At 39.5% G+C, this 21,052-nt stretch overlaps 1 protein-coding gene across 1 annotated transcript in view; it reads left to right on the top strand.

Moving 5' to 3' along the window:
- LOC104527235 (engulfment and cell motility protein 1) overlaps positions 1-21,052 on the top strand; it is a gene marked incomplete at both ends in the record, with an annotated part of 60,555 nt that overhangs the window by 28,784 nt on the left and 10,719 nt on the right. Inside the window, 2 exons of the mRNA XM_010170903.1 lie at positions 9,345-9,380; positions 17,077-17,176. Coding sequence (XP_010169205.1) covers positions 9,345-9,380; positions 17,077-17,176 — 136 coding nt within the window. The remainder of the gene's footprint in view (positions 1-9,344; positions 9,381-17,076; positions 17,177-21,052) is intronic.

The raw sequence follows: 21,052 nt of genomic DNA, 5'->3' as shown, positions 1-21,052 counted from the left end.
CAGCCTGAATTCTGCAGGTCAGGTTTTTCCAAGTCTGGCTTTGCAAAGGGAGTTATAAAGCAAGGACATAAGTGCTACACTGTACATTCCCATCTGCTTTTACACTGTGCATCACTGGCTGATAAGTGCTTATTTAACAGAAGCTGAGATTTAATGAAAGAGACAATCCTAATATACACAGACTCAGCAGCCTAAGCCTGCCATGGTGCTGCTGCTTTCCTTTCTTGTCCAACTTCAAGCTACTGATCCTGTCCTCCCTCTTCAGGGTCTGTCAGTCATTGCTATTTCAGCACACTAAGCCAACAGACAAACTACTTCCACAGAAGAAGCTTTTGTTTTGGGTTAGTTTTTTTACTTTATTATTGCAACAAAACAGCTTCTTAAAATGGCCTGTGAGCAAACAAGGTGTGTGGGGGGGGGGGCAAAGAAGGATAATATGGAGGAGAGAGTGGGGCAAGGACAGCCAGCTGTTTGAGTGCCCTAGGTTGTCACGGAAAAGCAACTGGAGTCAGTCACTTGTCCTATTGTGTACTCTATTCCTGTTTTCACTTGGACCCTCTGCAATATTGTTAAGAAGAGGGTCCCACAAGATGCTTGCTGAACAGGCAAAGCAAGCTGAAGACCTCCTTGCCATGACCTCCCACCCTGGGTTGTGCATCCTTAGCGCTGTTGACATTGCCACCTGCGCTGCTGACCAGGTCACCCCAATGCTTCAAACCAAAAAGCTCTTTTTCCTTCTTTTCCCTGCCCCAATACCTGCCACTTTCTCTTCCCCAATGGCATTTTTAACATTTCGGTATCTGTAGGTGGACCTACCCAAACAATTACATTAGCATTAGAAGGGAGGACAATATTAGAAGAGGAATGAACAGCCTGAAGTTTCAGTGAAGGGCAGAAACTTCTTTGATGGCCTGGTTTTAGAAGACAGTATATTTTGTGAAGATATCTTTAGGGTATATCTTCACTGTGGAGTTCTTACCCACCTTTGAGTTACTGTTGTTGATCTAGCCTTGCTTGAATGAGGCTGTGACTCAACCATACAGCTGAGAGAACCTTAATGGCTTGGTGCTGCTAAGAGCTTCTCCCTGTCATTGTGTGTGTTAACCCCAGCTCTCCAGCCCACTCCTGCTTCCTTGCTGGAATTGCTTCTGGTGTCTGGATGCTTTGCAAAGCCAATCCAGTTGTAAACTTGGTTGAAAAGTATCCATGTCTGTTTTGCAGTTAGTTTTCTGCTCAGTTTGAAACTTGCAGGAGCAAGAGAGGAAGTGGGAATGAGTGGAAGCAGAAAAGGCCCCTTTTTTGAGGGGGAAACAGACCGCTACATTGGCATGGATGCGTCATTGAGCCACAGCCTGAGAGCAGGCACGTTGTGAAATAGCGTGAGGGTGGCTGTCTCTGCTCTCATACACAACCTGGAGACTGGCAGTTAGACTCTGAGGGGGTCGGATGGGATGGGATGGGACATACCCCATGGGGCGGCTGCTGCTGCTCTGCAAGGAGCCCCTCAGTGTGCTTTCCCAGTTGCTCGTGGGTTAATGCAGCTGAGGACAGTCCTGCCTCAGTAAGCCCAGGCTGAGTGGTGCCTCTGTTCACGGTGTGGTGCAGCTGTGCTAGAAATGGATGAATTTTGTTAATTCAAGCTTTATTCTCTATTTTCCCCAACGATGCAGACAGTGCTCATTAAAAGTACCGTCATGCTTAATGTAAGGGTGCTCCGAGGTTTTATTTGCACGTGGAACTCATGTTAGGGGCAGCTCTTAAGTTATAATTTGAGTGTGTAATTAAGTTTTAGTGGGCAGCCTCTGGAAAACAAGACTCCAGCTTTTTATATAATTTTCACCAAGGAAGAGGTCTGTGCTTTATTTATAGTTTGCTTTGTTTATTGTGCTACTTACTCATTATTTCAGTGAAGATGACAACTATAAAAGTACAGTGACCACAGTAAGAGAATGTAAATCCCTGGGTTTCTAGGTACTTCTGCTTCATTTTACTGGTGGTGAAAAGAAGTAGTAATATAAGAAGTTGAGAAGAACTAAGTGTTTCCTAGTTAATTTTCCATATATTATATTCCTGAATATTGAAGAAAATTAGAATGCCTTAGACAATAGCCTTTCCGGTTTCTTGCTGTTAATATAGCTTGGAAAAAAATAACATTGAGAGAGGGTTTTTTAAATTTTTTTATGTTTTCAAAAGTGGTTTTAATACTATATGTAGTTATAATTTGGGCCAGATCTCCTTGAGTGCCTGCTGCTTAGAGCAAATGAACTGTAGACATGATGTGTGCTGGGACAAAGCCATAGGGGTTGGTGGTGGGCAGATTGTAGGGTGCGTGGGGCCCCAGTGAAGCTGAGAGTGCCTCTTGTCAAAATGAATATATTTATATCAACAGAGATGCAACATATCTTAGAATCTGTCCACATGTATCTCGATCCTGTTGATTGAGATGGCTCATCTTTGTTTTTCCTTCAGGCTCATTCTTGCTTTCAGAGCATGCTATGAGTCTCTTATTAACTGAAGGGGGGAAAAAAAAGAAAGCAACAAAAAAAGCTGTTTTTATCTTTATTTTTATGCTTTGAGCGACCTATAAATTATAGCGGAGACTGCAAGACAAGTTAGGTCATGAAGAACAAATAAATACTGATTCCATTTTATAATTATTCATGATGCCCAATCATTTCTCAGACTCTGTGCATCTGTATCACCAAAGAGGGATGTAGGTTTGCACACACAGTTATTTTCCTTTTCAGAGACTTTTCAGAAAGAGATTCCCATAGCACTTCTAACACTAATTTTTTTATCTGAAGCCCAGTTTGTGCCTAGTTAAGGGGTGCTGAATATACAGTCCATCTGGTTGGATGTACAGACGACATAAAAGGGAAGCGTGAGGGTTTGCTGCTTCTGCTCCCTGGGTGCAGTGCCCTAAAATGAGGCACTGGGGAGGAGATCAGTGCTTGAAGGTCCTAGTCACCATAATGACTGATGAAAAATGTGTCCAGGAACCAAACTGGAAGAAATGATGGTGTCTTCTTCCTGCCCCATCAGAGAGAATGTAGTTTGCTCATTCAGACATGTATTCCATAGTCTAACACAGAATTAATATTTCAGAAAATCATGGCTGTAGAGATGGTCTTTCTGATATAGCAGAAGATTGGTAAAGATGTCGTGGTGGTTTTCTTTTCCTTGATGTATCAGAAGAGTTGTGTGACTGGGACAGGCTCTCAGCCTTCCTTAAAAGGGAAAAAAAACCCATCACAGTCCCTTATAAAGAAAGGAAAATGTAAGTCACAGGCCATAAATATTCAAAGACCAAAGAGTTAATAAAAGGAATCTAAATTTATTTTTGTGATTGCCAGTAATAATAATAATCTCATGACTGGGAGGAAAAGGAGGAAGGCTTATGCAGAATTTTCAGGGTGTGTTTGGGGTTTTTTTTGTTGTTGGCATGATCATGGTCTCTGTCACTTGTCATTTGACTGAAATAACACACAGTTTTGGCCAAAAAACTGAGGCTATGCTAAGCTTAGCTGCCTTGACAGTAACCAGAATTACTTGTGCTGCTGTTGTTGAGAAGGTTGTTGTTCTTCAGAAGTCTGCTTCACCAATTTGGCTGTGCTGAGCAGCTTCATTGTAGGAGAGCTGTGGCACAGGAACGTGCTAGTTGATGCTGCTTGCACATGACTGCAGGTAGCCTTGTTTTAATTTTAAGTGAGTTGTAATTACTTAGTGCACAGATTAGAGAGAAAAACTTGGTTTAAATTGGGATGGTTGTTTAATTTTTTTCATTTTCCTGTTGGAAATAATAAATTCAGATAGAACATGTTTATATAAGCTTCTAAGTAAATGTGTATTTGTGTTTCTTTGGCTGTCTTCTAAGAGGAGTCTTCTGTTGAGCACATGCAGTTGCAGAGTTGGCTGCTGTACAGCTGGAAGTCTCTGAGATGGCAATTGTGCGTGCTTTACAGACAAATTATATTGTTCAGTGAAATTCTAGCTCTTGGCTTGTCTTACAGAGATAATACTGTATACCAGCCCAGTGGAAAACTGAAGACAGATTGATTTGGAGTTATTCCGACTTCAACACACTTTTTGGGACAGTTGCTCACATACCTGCTAATGGTTTTTTCCATCCCAGTCTGATGAATATTTCAGTAGTGCTGTCAAAACACTTAAGCAGCCCTTGCTCACAACCACTTATTCCTGTCCTGCTTCATCTATTTGTAGCAAACTGGACTGGAAAACTGATGTAGATTATTAAAAGTGACAATAAAGGCTACTTTTAATACAGTATTCCTTTAACACAGTTCAGTTTCCTGATTGCACTCACAGCGTTGCCCCAGAAAACAGCTGTGCAAGCGCAACTCCTCGGGTAAATGGAAAATGAATTTTCAGAAGATATGAACAATGCTAAGCTAGTAGGTCTTTGCCACTAAATAAAGTTGTCCTTTTCCACCATTCTTGGCTACTGGCTGTGTAGTACCTGCTCCATCTCTTGGTCAGCTCCAATGCTCATCTGACTCCTCAGTGAGCCAATTCAGTTTGCTAATCTGGCAGAAAATAAGACAGTTGACAGAGGGAGGAAAATAATTTGTATTTTTGAAAGCACTGGGCTGTTAGTCAGGCTCAGCTATTCCTGTGAAGCTTCACCTGAAAGCACAGATTACTTAATCTGACATTGCTGCCAAAATCAATTCTTGTCCAACAGGGATTTTACACAATCTTCATTTCTTAGTGCTTCTGTAACGTCGGGAGAGGATGACTATTGTCTATGAGGCAAAAATCCAAAAGAACATATAAAATCAGGTAATCCTGTTACACCACTGTGGAGATGGTAATGACAGGAGGATGAGAAAGGGCTGCAGCCCCATCTTTCACTGCAGTTCCCATAAAGTAAGAAAGTGGAGTAGGTTTTCTTTGGGAGGTGACTTTTTTTTGTTGGTTTATTTTTCTCCTACTTACTCTATTTTGGGTTTGTTTCCCTATCAGTCTTCAGGCTTCAATCCACCCTCCCTCTCAGCACACACGAGTATGACTTCTTGTATATCCTTTATGTATGCATAGCACACACTGTATGCTTTAGATAAAAGCTGAAGATTGAACCATCAAAGATCACATCTTTGGAGGGAAGAGGGAGAGAGTTGCTGTTCCTTGCACTCCCCTCATCCTAAATGTTTTTTTTTCCTCCTGGGTTGTTTTTCTTTGCCTGTGCTTTAAGAATATTAGCATTTAAATGATCCCTGCTAAGTGGTGATATCAACACCTTGTTGACAGGAACAGAGAAGAGGAAAGAAGACAGTTTTTTATTGGTTTTTGTTTGGCACCCACTTTTGTAAAATGAGATAAAAGGAGTAATTCTGGCAGTGGATTTGTATTTCCAAATATTCTTCAAAGTACCAGCTGTTGGATAAAACTCACTACTTTTTAAAAAAAAAACAAACAAAAACTCCAGACAAAAGTGTAGTACTTGAGGAAATGGCAAAAATACGGAGAAGAACTTAAAATCTACACTTCTGCAACTTTCCAGGATGTTTTTGTCTCTTGGACTGTGGTGGCTGCGGGATGTGGTGGTGGCTGTAAGGAGTTGGAGTGCTGCTGCATAACCTCATAGTCATTTTTGGAGATTTCATTCAAATAATCTGTTTCAACCACCTGGCCAGAGTGTTTCCCAGACTTCATTTATATGTGATAGCCACACCTGATACAGACAGAAGCCAGAAATATATGTTCCTGTGTATTTGTCTTGTCATATTTCTAAATACTGCCTCTTATCCAGAATGTGGAATATCTTTGTGTTTTCCTGAAAAGCAGTAGCCAAATACTGATTTAATGGAGTAAGCAGGTCGTTTATCCATCATCTTCTCAGTTTTTCTGTACATGAGGAAGTTTTTGTGAACATCTTCCACCTTTGCTAATAATGACACTTTCTGGGGCTGTACTGCATGAAAAGCTTCTATCCTCAGTGGTATTTTTATCCTACTCTGCATGTCTTTAAACAGTGTGGGCTCAGAAACACTGGTGGCAGTGTCGTGGTGTGACTGCTTTACCTCTTGGCATCACCAACTCTAGTGGGTCCATGCTGGCTTCCACAATGAGACAACATGGTAGGACTTCTCCCCAGTGCAGACAAGCCCTTACTGGGAGCTGTGTGTTCACAGAATCACAGAATATTAGGGATTGGAAGGGACCTCGAAAGATAATCCAGTCCAATCCCCCTGCTGGAGCAGGAACCTAAATGAGATCACACAGGAAGGTGTCCAGGAGGGTTCTGAATGTCTCCAGAGAAGGAGACTCCACAACCTCCCTGGGCAGCCTGTCCCAGTGCTCCGTCACACTCACTGTAAAGAAGTTTTTTCTCAAGTTTAAGCGGAACCTCCTGTGTTCCAGCTCACACCCACTGCCCCTTGTCCTATCGTTGGGCATCACTGAGAAGAGCCTGGCTCCATCCTCATGACATTTGCCCTTATTGTATTTATAAACATTAATGAGGTCACCCCTCAGTCTCCTCTTCTCCAAGCTAAAGAGCCCCAGCTCCCTCAACCTTTCCTCATAAGGGAGATGCTCCACTCCCTTCATCATCTTGGTGGCTCTGTGCTGGACTCTCTCAAGCAGCTGGGATTTAGATTCGGGTTGTCTCTGGTCCTTGTACAGCAGTTTTTGCACATGAACAGACAGGACTTGATCCAGTCGGGTCCTTGCTTCCACTGGAAGCTGCTTGTGACATAACCTGCATGATTTGAGCAGGCATTAAGTCTGTACGGCTTGGGGAAGTCCAAGGGGAACTGCTGCTCCTTGGGATTCAACTGGAAATGGATCACAAAGTTCCTCTGAGGCGAAACAGGGAATATAGTATGGCAGCAAAATGTCTAAACTGGTAACCTGTCATTAATATTGATTTTGCATTATGTTGGCATTTCTTTTGAGGTTTCTCCATGTATAAAAAAATTGCTGTCAGTTTTTGTCTTTCACCGCTGTCGTATCTGAACCTTTCACAAACACTATTTAATTCACCCCCATAACGTTTGTGTATTGGCCATGGTTTTGTTCCCATTTATGCAAGTGCAATTGAGGGATGGCTTCTTCAAAACAAAATTTTCCCCCCCCCCCCCCCAAACTCCCAACAATAAATGTATATATAAAAGTATTGAGCTAATTACAGTGTCTAGATCACTAAGGCTTTCAGCATTTTTGACCATACCTGTGGTGACCTACCAAGGAAGTGTTTTACAGAACTGCCTGGTTGTTACCACAGAGTCAGCCCTCTAGAAGAAACAACAGCGCTGTCTGTATAGAAAGTGTAAGGCTGCTGGAAGTGGCAAACTGTACTTGTTCCTTTCCAGGCTGACTTGCTGGAAGAGATAGCTTGGCTGCTCCTTCAGTGGTAACTGTAGCGTGGTCTGTGAGTGAACAGGAGAGGACCTCCTGCTCATGGCAGGTCCTTCTGTATTAGGTTTTTGGTTTGGTGATGGGATGAAAATGCCATGCACTCCTTCAGAAAACAACCTCTACCTGTTTAGTGGGTAGAAGTCTGTCTATAATCATGCTGTACCATGTTGCTGCAACATTTGATGTCCTAGATTGCTGCTCTTACCACACTTTCCAAAGCAACAGAGGTTAATAGAAATTGTTTCATTTAATATGACTGTTTCCTTCCCTCTCAAGTCAAAATTTGCTGTCTTTGTATTGCTTCACCAGAAAAGTCCCGTATGAATGATTCAATTATTTCTCCATATTATTCTAAATTTATTTCTTTTACATTGCACATCTTCTGACCTCAAGTTAACTGGTTGCCATTTAACTCAAGATGGATAACAGTTCTCTAAATCCTAAGAGAATTGCTGTCTAAATGTTTTGTTCTAGGACTCAGATATTTGTTCTTTAATCCCTGGGGTCTCAGTCATGGAGAAAATGCACTTGATTGTAGTCTGTTGTGAAAAATCTCTGGCAAAACTGAGTCTGCCCTTTGAAGTGCTACCAGTTTGCAAACACCACTCTTGATTCTCTTTGATGTCAGACAGATACAGCACCAATTTCAAGTTTACTTGCTGCTTAGCCAGAGCCAGCACCTGGATGAAAAGCAGCTGTTTTTTTTAAAAAACTAGGCTCAGAAGGAAGCTATGAAGTTTTGCTGGCATGTGCTGCATAAGATTGCTTGGATCCATGCACATTTGGGAGATGGCAAAACCCATGCGTGGTGAGGTTGTTGTTGTTAGAGTTTAGCAGAGTCTCCTGCAGCAAGGAAGCACTCTGCTGAAGCACAGGAATGACGTTCTGCTGAAGTTGGGATCTCGCACTGTGGGAACTGCTTTGAACTTTTCTGCTCCTAAAAGTGGTTTGAGGGTAATTTTTTCCCCTTGTAAGGCTGTCTGATCATCTGATACAAAACTGTTATCTTGGTGGGAAAATAGGAAATACCTAAATAAAAAGCTCTGGAGGTACATTAAACCTGGCACTGCAACTAAGAACCAAGTATTTTGGAAGCTACTAGGAAAACACGAGCTGAAGGTTGTGTGTGTAGCTTGGCTTCTTAGAATCTGAATCATTAAGTGACACTTTTAAGCAGGTCATTGTCTTTCTCAAGTGGGTTGGTTCAGCACCTTGGGTCTAGACATGTCCATCAATGTGTGAATTTTAAAAGCCACAGAGCTATGGGTGAGTTTATATGTTCTGTTGGAATAAGGCTGCTGCACTGTGTTTATGTGTCATGGAGGTGGTGCAAGGTGGGTTTGAGCTGTTGAATAAATGCAACTCTGTGGTTAAAAAGCCAGGGTAAATTGTTTACCCAGCTTTGAAGTTAACGGAAGACTCGTCCCTGACTTTGGGTCAGGGTGTTGGTCCTAGCTACACAACAACCTTAAACCATGCAGACAACTCTGACCTCAGTATTAGTGATGGAGACTGGAAGTAGATGAAATAATTTTTTAGGTAATGGACTACACATCATAGCAACGAGAAAAAATTGCTTATTGTGTAAACTTGTATTGTTTTGCACAAATACTTAACTAATTTAGGATGCCTAGACATGCTTTAATGGTCAAGTGAAACAGGTTTTAGAAAAATCTGATATATTTTCCCTATCAACTGCCTTTTGTCTTCTGCTTTTTTAATAACAGGAGTTAATACAAGTATTCTGAACAAATATTTGAATTTAATTTTGAATGTTCTTTACTAGTGACTGAACTATTTCTAGTCACAGAGAATTGTTAGTAATTTATTGCCTCTCACTGTGTGTCTGTCTTTGAATTTTACGAATCAGGGATGGATGTGTGGGGGTACGTGTGTGTGCATAGGTAAGTAGAGTACAGATGTTTTAAAGTGTGTCTCCTCACGTGCAAGTTTTAATTTTGCAGACGATATCAGAAATTACAGAAGATAATGAAGCCCTGGTAAGAACCTGATTAGATCATCACCTTGCACACTTCCTCTTCTTTTGCATGACTGAGTTCAGGCCCTTGCACTAATCTTTATATGTAAATACAACTGTGCATATTCATTCAGCCAGTCTTCAACATTCTCTGTTTTCTGCTTTTTGATGCCTGTTAAAATTTTCTGATGAAGCTTTTTTTTTGCTTTGCTTGTGGAATGGGTGCTTCATTTCTGTAACTTCTTCAGGGGCTTCTACTGTTTCCTAAGTAAGGCTTTTGTTCTTTATTTATTTATTTATTTATTTTTAATTTGAGCAAACAAATAATTTCCCTGCCTTCCCCAATTCCCCTCTTAAATTTGTCTGGCTTACATGATTGATAGTACGCAATTTTAATTCTTGATGTTAATGAGATGAAAGTAAGAGTCATTGTGCCAGTTTGAATTCCTATTATTTGCTGGTCCCATGTAATGCTAATTGTTACAGATAACTGCATAAACAAAAACCATGATTTAGTAAAGGGCCTCACATCAGAAATTTCAGAAGCATTCTCATTGCCCTGGTGATTTTGAATGGGACTCTTCTGTGTGCTTTAAGTTGAGCATAGGCTTCACAGGCTTTGATAAATTGTGACCCCAAGAGATACTGTAATACCTTGACTGGCTTGCAAGTTTGACATGTCAAGTATTGCTAAAGCCCAGGGAAGCAAAAGAATAATTAATCAATTAACCGTGCATCTGTCACTGGGATTTTGATGTGGTTTATCATGCAGGAAATGCAGCTCCCCATCTGAATCCCTGCTAAATCATGCTTTCACAGATCTGCTGTAAACCAAGTTCTGAAACATTTATTATTAAACCATTGCCTAGTAAACAGGCAGCAAGAATAAATTTCACAGGAAACTTAAATCCCTCCTTTACGTTCACTTTCTCGACCTAATACAAAGTAACTTGCTTCATAATAGAAAAGTTTAGATTCTGAGGAAAATTATTAAAATAGCATGAGGCTTTCAGAATTCTCATCAGCATCACCCCTGCCAAGACAAGGTACCTTCTGTGCATTCAGATGGTAGGTTTGTCCTCGCTGATGTGAAGATAGTTCTTTGTGGAAGAATAGTTAGATTCCTTCAGCATCTCTCTGCTTCCAAACTCTGTTATCTTGGAGGCTTCTCTACATTAAATCATGTGATTGTCCTCAAGATTAAAATACTGAGTTATAGTTGCATTGCACCCCGGTTTTAAGGCCTGATCATACTGATGATGTGAATTAATATTTTGACACAGTTTAGTTTTGTTTACTCATGGGCACGAGACATTACCCACTTTAAGAGGATTCTTATTGATCAAAGTAGATGCAGCACATCAGTAGATAAAGTAGTAAAGTGTATGTGACTAAAATTTATTCTAACTTTGGAAATTAAATCCTGCCAGCAGAAGCTTCAATTTACATCAGGGCACACAGTTTAATATTTTGCCCATGTACCTCAAGGGTACATGGAACGATACAATTAAAATAATACAAATTGTTGAGTTTGAGATTTGTACTAAAAAAGGTACCAGAGCCATTGGTCAGGATGTGAAACCATTAGTTCTGAAAGCTGGCCTGTTAGTACATTTTGAAGGTAAAGTGTATGCACTAGTGCTCTATGAGTGTAGTTATAGAACATCTTGACTATTTTTCACCTGTGTATTAATGCAAAAAGATCCAGTGAAGCTGGATAACTATAAAAAAAACTCCCTCAGTAATGAAGTAAACTAAACTTTACAGCCTTCAGCTGCTGTCTTCTTGACTAAAGAAACTTAAAGAAACCAAATGCTAATAAAACAAAAGCTACTTTTGATTTACAGGATGACATATTTCATAAAGTGCCCATATTTCATTTTATCTCTGGTAGCTTGCACATGCTAGCCTGACTTAATTAAAACCTGATTTTCACTGAGAGGCCTTGTTTAATAGCTCTTTCCACTGAAGGAAGTTCTTCTTGTAAAATATGAGTTTTTTTTTCCTCTGTCTTTTCAGTTTGAGGCGTTCCCGTTTTGTTTTGGGATTTTATTTATCCCATGTTGGCCAATACTTGGATTTAAAAGAAAAAAAAATTCCCATGAAACAGCTCTATCAGTTGAGCTTTGTGTTGCAGTACTGAATTGGAGTCAAACCACACTGATTGGAGGGTGATTTTTTTCCTGTGTGGCTAATTATTCCCGATCTTTTAAGAAAAGCTCGTCCATTTAAGGAACTTACTGTGAAATGAACAAAACCAGGAATTTAAAAGATGGGGAATAAGAAGAGGTAATTCTAATCACATCTTCATGAAGAACCAGTGTGTAGTATTTCCTCTGGGCTAGTGTCCCATGAAGACCAGTGCTTTATGTACCTCAAAGTGGATTTAGTCATACTCCATAGTAAAAGTATCTGCACCCATATTTATTCGAGAATTGTTACAGTTCTGATTAAAATTCACAGCTTGTTTTCTTTAATCGGAGTTAGTTTTCAAGCTTAGAGAAGCCTGAATACCAGGAGTACAAAGCTATTTCAGGTTTTTGGAATGCAAGTTGTTTAAAATCAGTAGGTCTGGTCCCTTGTAATGAACACTGTGAAACTATACCAGAAAGAAATATTTCTGTGTTGCTGAAAAAAATCTGTGTCAACTGCAGTGTAGCAGTTAAGTGCATTTTCTGTAATCATCTAGAAAAACAGGGGCAGCTACCCTGCACAGGTTGTTCAGTCATTTTCAGCTGTACTGAGTAAGTACCAGGTAGGTGTGAATTGCTCCTAGTTTGATTTGATGGTGGCTTACCTTCACCTTTGGAAAGGTTACTTGAAGAAAGCAAGCAGTGTAGAAGCAATGAAGAGGAGCCATAGCAATAAAAAAGGTTCTGGTTCACACTGTGCTTGCAAAGCATCCTGCTGCATCATCACTCTTCCTTTTAGACTTAGGTTCTTGCCCCCATGGCTTTTCCAGAGCTCTTGTCCTCTGATGATTAGATATATTCTGCTCCCCTGTTTAAATTTATTCATGGCCATTTATCCTTGGCAACTCTAACTTAAAAAAGCGGTTTTTACTCTTTGATGTTGACCTCAGTGATGTCAGGCCTTTCAGCTGCCCAGTATTATTAGGCTGCAACACAGTTGCTCAGTGATAAGAGACTTAAAGTTAACCGCTTCCTTAACTCCTGTAGTTGGTAGCAGGCTGCTACTCTCTTGTTGCCTCCTGGCCAGTTCAAGTTGTTTCTTTGCTGCCTTCCCTCTGCACAATGAGGGCTCTGTTTTGCCCATGAAAAGTGGTTTGTGTGAAGATGTACTATCTTTGGCTTCTAGTCCTAACGGGCTGGTGGCTGTATCCTGGTTGTGACAGGCAAGCAATGGTTAATTTTCAGGTTCTCCTGTGCATTTTTTATTGTATAAAACATGAGACAGTCAACCTAGCTTTATATCTGTATGTTAAGCTTTTTATATATAAGCTTATATTGCTTTTTTTTTTTTTTTGTTATGTGGTAACAGCTGAGCCTGACTAACAATCTCAATTTAAAGAATCATTTGAAAAGCTGAATATTTTTACCTCAATAGCAATAAAATGTTCATTTTGGTATGTGTGTTAAACATGGAATGAGATTTCCCCTCCTCAAAAACACCAAAACCAACATCTAGGGGATTTGGGTGTTCAAAATCCATTAATTTATTTTGATAAGAAATCCAAATTGCTTTAATCATCTTTCAAAATATCAGACGTAGATCTATATATATGTCTGAGGATTACTTAGCACACATGACAAGAAGATGGTTTAGCATGTAGAAATGATACGAGGAAGGCAGGTGAGAGACAGATGGGGTGGTCAGGGTCACATACACATTCCTGTCATTTTTATTTTTAGGAAGGAAAAGCTAATATAAAAATGTGCAGTAGTTTTGTTTTGGTTTTTTTCTTCACAGTTTCTTAAGGTAAGAATGCAGAAAATTCTTAGGCATGTAAATGATCAGGCTTTGCCCTGATACTTCTCTAAAACCTTGGGATGTGAAACACAGCTGTTGACTTACTCTTCCGTCAGGTTTGAGGGGTTGAGGTGCACAGGCTGTGGGTCACAGCACAGCCACCCATCCTCACTAGCGTGGCTCATGCTGGGACAGCCAACGGTGTGGCAGACCACAACTTTCTGCTGCTTCCGAGGCTTTTGTTGAGAACTGCTGTGGGTGAGGAGGTTCTTCCTGACCAGCTCGCCCATCCTTGCAGTGATGTTTAGAAGAAGGGAGTTAGATATGAGAGAACAGGGAAACCTCATCAGCTGTCCCAGCCTAAGGTGTCCTCACCGAAGAGCCAGAGCCCTGAACAACACTCAGGAGGGATTGTACGAGTAGCTTGCCTGATAGCATAGATCATTAAAATGTCAGTGTTAGTGAGATATGAAATTGTAATTACACACTGCATGTTTCTGATCATTTTTCCCCTCTTGCTGCAATGACACACATTCAAAAACACTTCATCAGGAATTACTGTCAAACTATTAAGTCATTGTGCCAGAGCAGCAAGGGTTTGGTATTGACAGAACTGTTGTGCCTTGTGCTGTGGATGAGCCTAAAAAGATTTTATGAAGAAGAGGCCTCATCATTTTTCGGACTTTTTCTATGACGAAAACACTTACTGAGATTTTAAAGTCAAGAAGCTCCTACCACATATTTTCTAAGATTACTACTTTTATGAACAAGCTTTTATTCCCTTGAAATTTCTAGCATCTATTCTGTCCGCTGCTCTTAACAGTATGAGTGCGCGTGTCTTGAAATGAATTGCTTGGAAGTCTATTTCTACCTACCTGCTTGTGTTTAAACACAGAACAATGAATCAACACCACTCCCTTCCCCCTCCAGATACTTTAATCCTTGCTCTAGTTACCCTGGAGATTGCTTTCATCTTTAGCTGTGCTATTCCTGATGCTTATCCCTTAAGCCTGGCTTTTGGCTTTTGCAATGGCACTTAGCGCATCTGTGTGTGTGCAGATGTATATGTATAGCTAAATATGTAAAAAATACATACTGTGTATGTGTGGTGCTGTATAATACATAAAGTTGGAGTATTTTTTGCTGCTTGATTAGTCCCAGTGTTGTACCTCTTCACTGTCATTAATTATTTGGAGCAGTCTCCCAGGAGTGACATCTGAAGGGGTGGCTGATCATTTTATGTTGAAAAGTACTTTCCCCTTCTGGATCCCAAACAGTTATATCATTGTCACATCTACTAAAACCAGGTTTATACATTAATACCGGTATTTTCAGCTCCATTAACCCAGTTTCCCCTCCAAAGCAGGGGAGGAGGCTGGATTAAGTGTCAGGATTAATCAGTAGTTTTGGTGAGAAGAATAAATGAGACTGTTGAATGTTAAGGAATTAAACTAACCTGAATTCCAACCAGTGCTGTTCTGAAGGTAAATATCCATATGTAGATTTAATCCAGTTTAAGTAATCCTTCTAAACTATACCCATTGTTAATGGGGATTAGCTTTCATGTACAATTAGTTTATAGGAGGGTATTTATGTACTAAATATAGGTTAATTGACTACATTTTTAAATGATACATGAGCAAAACTAGGGGTGATAATTTATCTACTTAGTTTAATGCTGGGAAAAGATATTTTTATCTACTTTTCAACCCCTATGGCCTATTTATCTTTTTGTAATTTTTTTTTTCTTTTTATTTGGACCTAGTTTGGTCTAGCTTCTTAAAATACCAGAATTCCAGATATTTGTGCAAGTCTTCTGTCATGAAGATGCATGAGAATTTGGCACAGGGTTTTAGAAGGAAGCCTTTCCTAAGGGTGCTGTTTTATTTGTGGATTCATACATAACCACTTTATGCAAAAAAAATGGATTGGGGAAAATGACAGGGCTGGAGCTGATTAAATTTCCTGCAGGGTCTTATTGTTGTCTTGTTATGAAATCCTTGATTATTTGGAATGCTAATGGTGACATTTTAAATCTAATTTAATTCTTAAAAGATTTGCAATCTTAAAAACCAAGCAAAGAAAACCAACCCCTTTACCCCCCAAAACAAAACCAAAAATTTCCAGATCATGTATTTGCTGAGCATCATATTCCTTGCAGAATTACAGTGGATTTTTAAAAGGCACTGAATTTTTCTTGTTTGCTCTTTGGTGTAGTTTTTTGATTTCTGTCATAAATAATCAAAGCCACTGTGAGATACCCTTACTTACTGTGGAAAAGATATGTTTTGGATTTTTGTTTGTTTGTTTGTTTTACTTACAAAATGTCAAGAATGGCAAATTTATTTTTAGCGGAGGACATCTGTAGCGTTTCGATGAACAAGAGCTCCTGTCTGAAATGAAGGGGACACTAAAGGCTGCATCTCACCATCAGAAATCCCTAAATGGCAGATTATATCAAACCCAGTAAACTGCCTATGGGAATTTCTATAGTAAAATGATTTTCTGCCTTATTCTTCTGTACTGCGGTGCATGTCCTCCATCTGGGTGGATGCTCGCTTATTTGTGTTGGGTTGGTGCAGGATAGAAGGGGAACAAATCACACAGTAAGGATTACCAATTATATTGCTTAAGTATGGCTGTAGCATTAGACTCAGGTTTTCAATACACGGAGCATTGCAGTTCCAATCTGACAGAGGGGTTTTTTTAATTTTATCTTTTTATTAGGTAAGCTGCTGCATTAAAATCACTGGGACTATTCATGCTGTTTAGATTGATTGTGTGCTTATGCCTGCAGTGGCTTTGTGGCAGAGTACCTTGCAGGTGGTTTGGCTTGCCCTTAAGGGTAATACACTGCTTTATTTTGGGCTTTGGACACTGCTGCTTGTATTTAGTTACCTCATTAAATGGCTTCATTGAAATTATTATGCCTGCCTGACTGTTTGGTGCTCTGACTATATACAGAAATGAAGTTAACCTTTAAAAACTGGTTTTTAACATGAAAAATTCCTGTGCTGCTAATGAGATGAGAGCACATTATTTATTTTACGTTTAAACTCATGTTGAATTTAGTTGAGTTGATACAAAGATGCATTAAATCTCAGATTTACAGGTGTAAATTCACAGATGTGAAATGCAGTGTAGTGGCCTGCAAACCCTAAACAATTTGAGCTGCATGCTTGGATAAACCATGGGAACTTTGCAATTAGCTTGGCGTGGATGCCTGATGAGAAACTAAAGGAGATACATCGTGAGGTTCAAAGAGAGAAATTGAGGCATTAACTATTGGCAAAGTACTGCTCAATAGAAAACCTCTTCAATTGCATTTACTTCCTTGTAAGAGAAGGAACTAACAATCCACTAACCTTCTGCCAATTTGCTTGATACTGAGGTACCAAAACGTGGCACTTCTGTATGACATTCGTTTAGGAGCATTTCCATAAGTTAATAAGAAAAAGCTCCCTTATTCTGTTAGATCTAAAACTCTGAATTTATAAGAGAAGTTTAATTAGGACTATCTGATTTCCTTGAGCATTGCATGTAGTGTTCTCCTGGGGGTTAGTTCTTCTCTTACAAAATTACTTTCTTCCAGGTGACTATTCTTGATGTCCATGCTAATTTGTTTTGGAGACTATCTGTTGCACGGCCTCTCTTGCTCTTCTGCTACCTCTTACTCCATAATTGACTTCATTTTCCTGCCTTTCTGAAAGCTTCCTGCTACTTTATTCCCTCGGTTGTTGCCCTGCTGCATCACTGGTAAATGTTGTCATGACTCCTGTCTCTTGCAGCTTTGGAGATATGTTGTCCTTTACACTGACTGCATTTGTTGAGCTGATGGATCATGGGATTGTATCGTGGGATACATTCTCTGTGGCATTCATTAAAAAGGTAAACTTGTAATCAATGCTATCTCTTCTATATCAGTTTACATTTTGGAGGTGAGTAGTTGGTTTGGATTTTTTTTTTCCCCCAGGTATGTTATTTAGGTCATTGGTCAAAAAGCTACATGAAAATGGGGTTAAAGTGCTGTTTCAAACTATAAATATTTATAGTTGCATGATCTGGCCCAACTTCTACAGAAATCAATGGGAGTGAAACGGGATCAACACTGTATTGGGCTTATTACACAAGAAATTGCTTCCTCAGTGACAGTGTAACCTGTAACATGTAACCCGTGCTGTTTAAGCAAGAATTAGTATTTTGATTTCATGTAAATTAAAATGAGTAATGGCATCTTTCTTGAAACAAAAACAGCACTGAAATGTTTCCTCTGGGGATATGGGAGGAAGAGAAATGAGTTAGTTTACAAATGGAAATTAAGCTGATATCTACTGAGTTTATCAAGTTGAACTGTGCTGCCTCAGAATCTTGCAACCGAGATCTGTGGTTTTGAAACAGATCTTTCCACATTTTGCAACGTTTTTTCTTTTCTTGCATGTAGGAGATGAACAAAAGCAGCAGAAACACAGGAGTACTCTTTAAGTACAGAACTTTAAGTACTTAACCCTTAAGTAAGACTTCGAAGAAGAGTTTTTGTTACCGATTTAACCCTTTTCATTTACTGTGGGAAGAACAAGCACCTACGTGTTTTTACAAAGAATTTTCAAACCAGATTGAATTTAGAACTTAAGTTAAAGTGTGTTTGTACAGGTTCAGAAGATATCAGAGTTACTTCACTAAAATGATATCAGAAGTAGTAATGGAATGAATATAACCTGTGGCAAACATCTCTTCCTTTTAACAGAGTGTGTCAGAGCAAAGATTTTTAATTTAAATTTGTTTAGAAAATTGCTACCACCAAAGGAAAGTACAAATTTACTTTTGTTGCCAAAAGTGGAAGAAGAATCAATTTTGAAAAGGGCACTAGATATTAAAGTTCAGTTTTGGTCATTAAAAATGATGGGTGCTATTTGTAAGAAAGATTAGTACAATTGATCTGGGTTTTGGAATGTGTTTTTTTGCCAATCTTGCAGTCTAGCTAGATGATGATGATGATTATGGTTATCTCTTCATGGCAAAGAAAATAGTGTAACTGTTTTTTCACCGACTTCATGAGATATGAGGTCAAGCCCAGAATACCTTATTTGCTAGGGGAGCCTACTAAGAAGTGTATGAAGGAACTTGCTAAAATGAGTTTAAATCAATCTTTGTTAGTGACTCAAAATGATTGTCATTGTCTAACCTTAGCAGCATCTTTTTGCCCTCTGGGTTGTATAGTAACTACAGAAGAGAGTGTTGTGTGCACCCCAGTTAATGGCTGGTCTCTTCTGTCTGGCACTTCCATAGGTTTCCCTGGATAGTGACCCAATTTAAAAACCAAAACAAAAGCCACAAAGAAAAGCATTCTCATGCAGTACCTAGGAAAACCAAATCCAGAGAGTAAAAGCCAAAAGTGAAACTGGTGAACAAGAAAGGGACCAAGGAGAAGAATAGGAGAGTTAGAAGTGAAACAGAAGGACAAAGAATGATAAAAACAGAGGAAAAAGGCACAGGCGTGTCCTCACCTGTCATGCAGTTGGGAGCCAGAAGAGCAGGGCCCTCAGTGGGGCTCTGTGGGCAAGGGGCAAACCTTTGGACCATGTCTCTCTGACACCAGTCTGCAGCTTTATTCTCACTGGCTTCTCTGACCTTGGCTTTTGACAGGCCACTTGAGGTTGCTGATGGACTTACTCAAGTGGTTGATAGGATGGATAAGGGAGCTGATAAGTTTCTGCTAGCTGAGGGGGAACTTTGTAATCGAGTGCTTCTGCCCTTTGAAGCTGTCTTTCATGTTAAATGGAAGCCAAACTGGAATGGGGAGGAATTAATTTGAACTTTTTTCTTGAATATTTTGCTAACTTAAAATACAGAATCTAGAAGAGACCTCAAGGGGAACCTCTAACTGCTTCTAATGACTAACTACTTGTCTGCCCCTCATCCTTTGGCTACATAAAGACTGCTATTCCATCTGCTGCAAATAAGAGTTGACACTTTCAAGGAGAGCTTTGTTCCTTATCTTAAGGGAAAAATAGCATCATTTGAAAAAACTTCCTTATGATATGCAAGATTCTCTCAAGACCTTTTTCTTGCTTATGACAATAGTTTATTTCCAGCTTCCATAGTTGCCTCAAGGATTTGGATGCCCAGTTCTTAGAAAATGTCATGGTAATTGAATATCAAAATACACTACACAAATTTGATACTCCCATCTTCAGTTCCTAGAAGAGGAGAAATAAAGTTTGTAGTCTTGGTTAAGAAAGTTATATAAATAATTCTAAGAGGTATTTTTAATTGCTGTTTCGTAACTATGTGATGCAGAGTCTTAACCTCGATGAATTGTTTACTCTGCCTTCTAAAATGCACTGTGCAGGAAAAAGGGCTGGCAGCAGGGAAAGAAGCATCCCTGTGCCTCACAACTGTTGGCTGGTTTTTCTGTAGTCAAGTGCAACTCTAGTTCCTCACCTGAAAATGAGATGCACGCTTGAAAGTTTTACTGTGTATTAGGACTTAAAGGGGAACAAAACTTTGTCAGATTTTTCTGTACATTTCTGACTTCAGAACAGTCCAGGCAGATGATTAATGAACATACCACTGCTCAGAAAATCAGATCTGTTTCCCTCACTGTTCTTTCCCTGTGTGGTTTTTGTTGGTGGCAGGGTTTAGTTTACTTTGTTTGGGTTTTTTTAAAAATTTTTCATTTTTAACTTTTGAATTCTCTCCCCTGTGCTTTGAGTGATGCTGAAACTGGAAGAGAACTCAGATGATGTTGTTTAGTTTGCAGCAGGTTTCTTATCTACCCTGAACATGTTTAACTCCTGTTTCAGCAGAACACTGGGGCTTAACATGTAAAGTCATTCAGATTCCTAATTTCCCTTGAAATCGACTGGAAGTTTAAGCACCCAGCCACTTTTTCTTTTATATGTGGCTGTATATGTCTGATAGGGCTATGCAGGTATTAAAGTTACAGGTGTTTTGCTGAACAGATAGTTTTATCCTAAATGAGACACACTCAAGTCACAGGTTTTCATGTAAAAGTGCAAAGAAATGAAGTTGCTTATTTCTGGAGGCGAGGTTGTATTTCTGTGAGCTTGCATTATTTTTATCATCAGAATTCTGGATAAATGAGCTCAGAATTATTTTTGGATGTTGAAAGCCCTCCCTGCACGTAGTGCTCAATAAGCAGAGAACAGCAAATGACATAAATTTGAACTCCTATTGCTTCTTGTCTCTTTTCAAGAAGAGTCTTTCTTTTTTTTTTTTCCCCTCATCCACAACTTCAAATATGGTAATAGAATTTCTTTTTAATCTAATTTTACTCCCTCTGGATCTGGCATGCCTTATTTATCAGGGTAGATAAGCCTATTATTTCTGGCCAGACTTCATGCTTCAGCAAAGTGGTTATGAATATACATAGCTTGACATGGAAGTTACCTAGCAGATGTTTTGCATGTATGTTCAGTGTGATACATCACAGCTTTTTAAACACACAAGCGAGCTTCATACCTTGGGTTTGTGTTTATGATTAAAAGATATTATGGTCCAGGATGAGAAGAATAAATATGTCTAAGGCAGCCTGTCCTAGACTGAGGTTTCAGTTACCTGTACTGTTACATTTCTGCAAGCCCCTCCAATGAATATGTCCCAGTGAAGCATTTACACGCCGCTTGAAATGTCATGGGAAGGAACTGCTGCACCAAGAGTAATTCGTATATGTCAGGGCTTCTAAAGAGGATGGTGACAGTGTTCTGACAAGTTGGGACGTAGTCTGGACATATTGTATTCCTG

Source organism: Antrostomus carolinensis, unplaced genomic scaffold (genome assembly GCF_000700745.2).
Source record: "Antrostomus carolinensis isolate BGI_N321 unplaced genomic scaffold, ASM70074v2 scaffold18146, whole genome shotgun sequence".
NCBI classification, from domain to species: Eukaryota; Metazoa; Chordata; class Aves; order Caprimulgiformes; family Caprimulgidae; genus Antrostomus; species Antrostomus carolinensis.
This window is presented reverse-complemented; position numbering and strand designations above follow the sequence as displayed.